The sequence below is a fragment of the Fukomys damarensis genome, unplaced genomic scaffold (genome assembly GCF_012274545.1).
Source record: "Fukomys damarensis isolate Sample0158 unplaced genomic scaffold, DMR_v1.0_HiC HiC_scaffold_23, whole genome shotgun sequence".
Classification (NCBI taxonomy): Eukaryota; Metazoa; Chordata; class Mammalia; order Rodentia; family Bathyergidae; genus Fukomys; species Fukomys damarensis.
In genome coordinates, this window is record NW_022900935.1 from 46,146,795 (window position 1) to 46,147,184 (window position 390).

A 390-nucleotide genomic window follows, 5' to 3' on the forward strand; every position below is an offset into this window, starting at 1 on the left:
GAGCCGTTGAGCGCCATGTAGTCGCAGTCGGTGACGACGCGCACACGCACCCCGCGCTGGTGCAGCAGCTGTACAGCTCGCCCCAGCTGCGGGTTGGAGAAGGCGAAGAGGCAGAGCTCCAGGCTGACGCGGGCGGCCAGCAGGGCGCGCAGCAGGCGGCTCAGGGAGCTCTCAGAGTGCGGGAGGCTGCACTGGCAATCCGCACGGGGCCGAGCCGGGCCCTCGCCGGGGGACTGAAGCAAAGCCTCGGTGCAGGTCACCTGCGAGGGGAAGAACAGCACATCGCGCCGTGGCCGCCTCTGTTGTCTGACCTGCAGCCGGCTCAGGAGCCAAGGCAGCACCTCCAGGGTCACCGCCAGGCCCGCAACAACGGAGGCCACCACCCGCCAG

At 70.3% G+C, this 390-nt stretch overlaps 1 protein-coding gene across 2 annotated transcripts in view; it reads right to left on the reverse strand.

The window, feature by feature from the left end:
• The window catches only part of Pld6 (phospholipase D family member 6), a 27,987-nt gene that overhangs the window by 14,390 nt on the left and 13,207 nt on the right, over positions 1 to 390 (reverse strand). For both annotated transcript variants that reach the window (XM_019209476.2, XM_019209477.2), the window contains one exon: positions 207 to 260. In XM_019209476.2, coding sequence (XP_019065021.1) covers positions 207 to 260 — 54 coding nt within the window. The remainder of the gene's footprint in view (positions 1 to 206; positions 261 to 390) is intronic.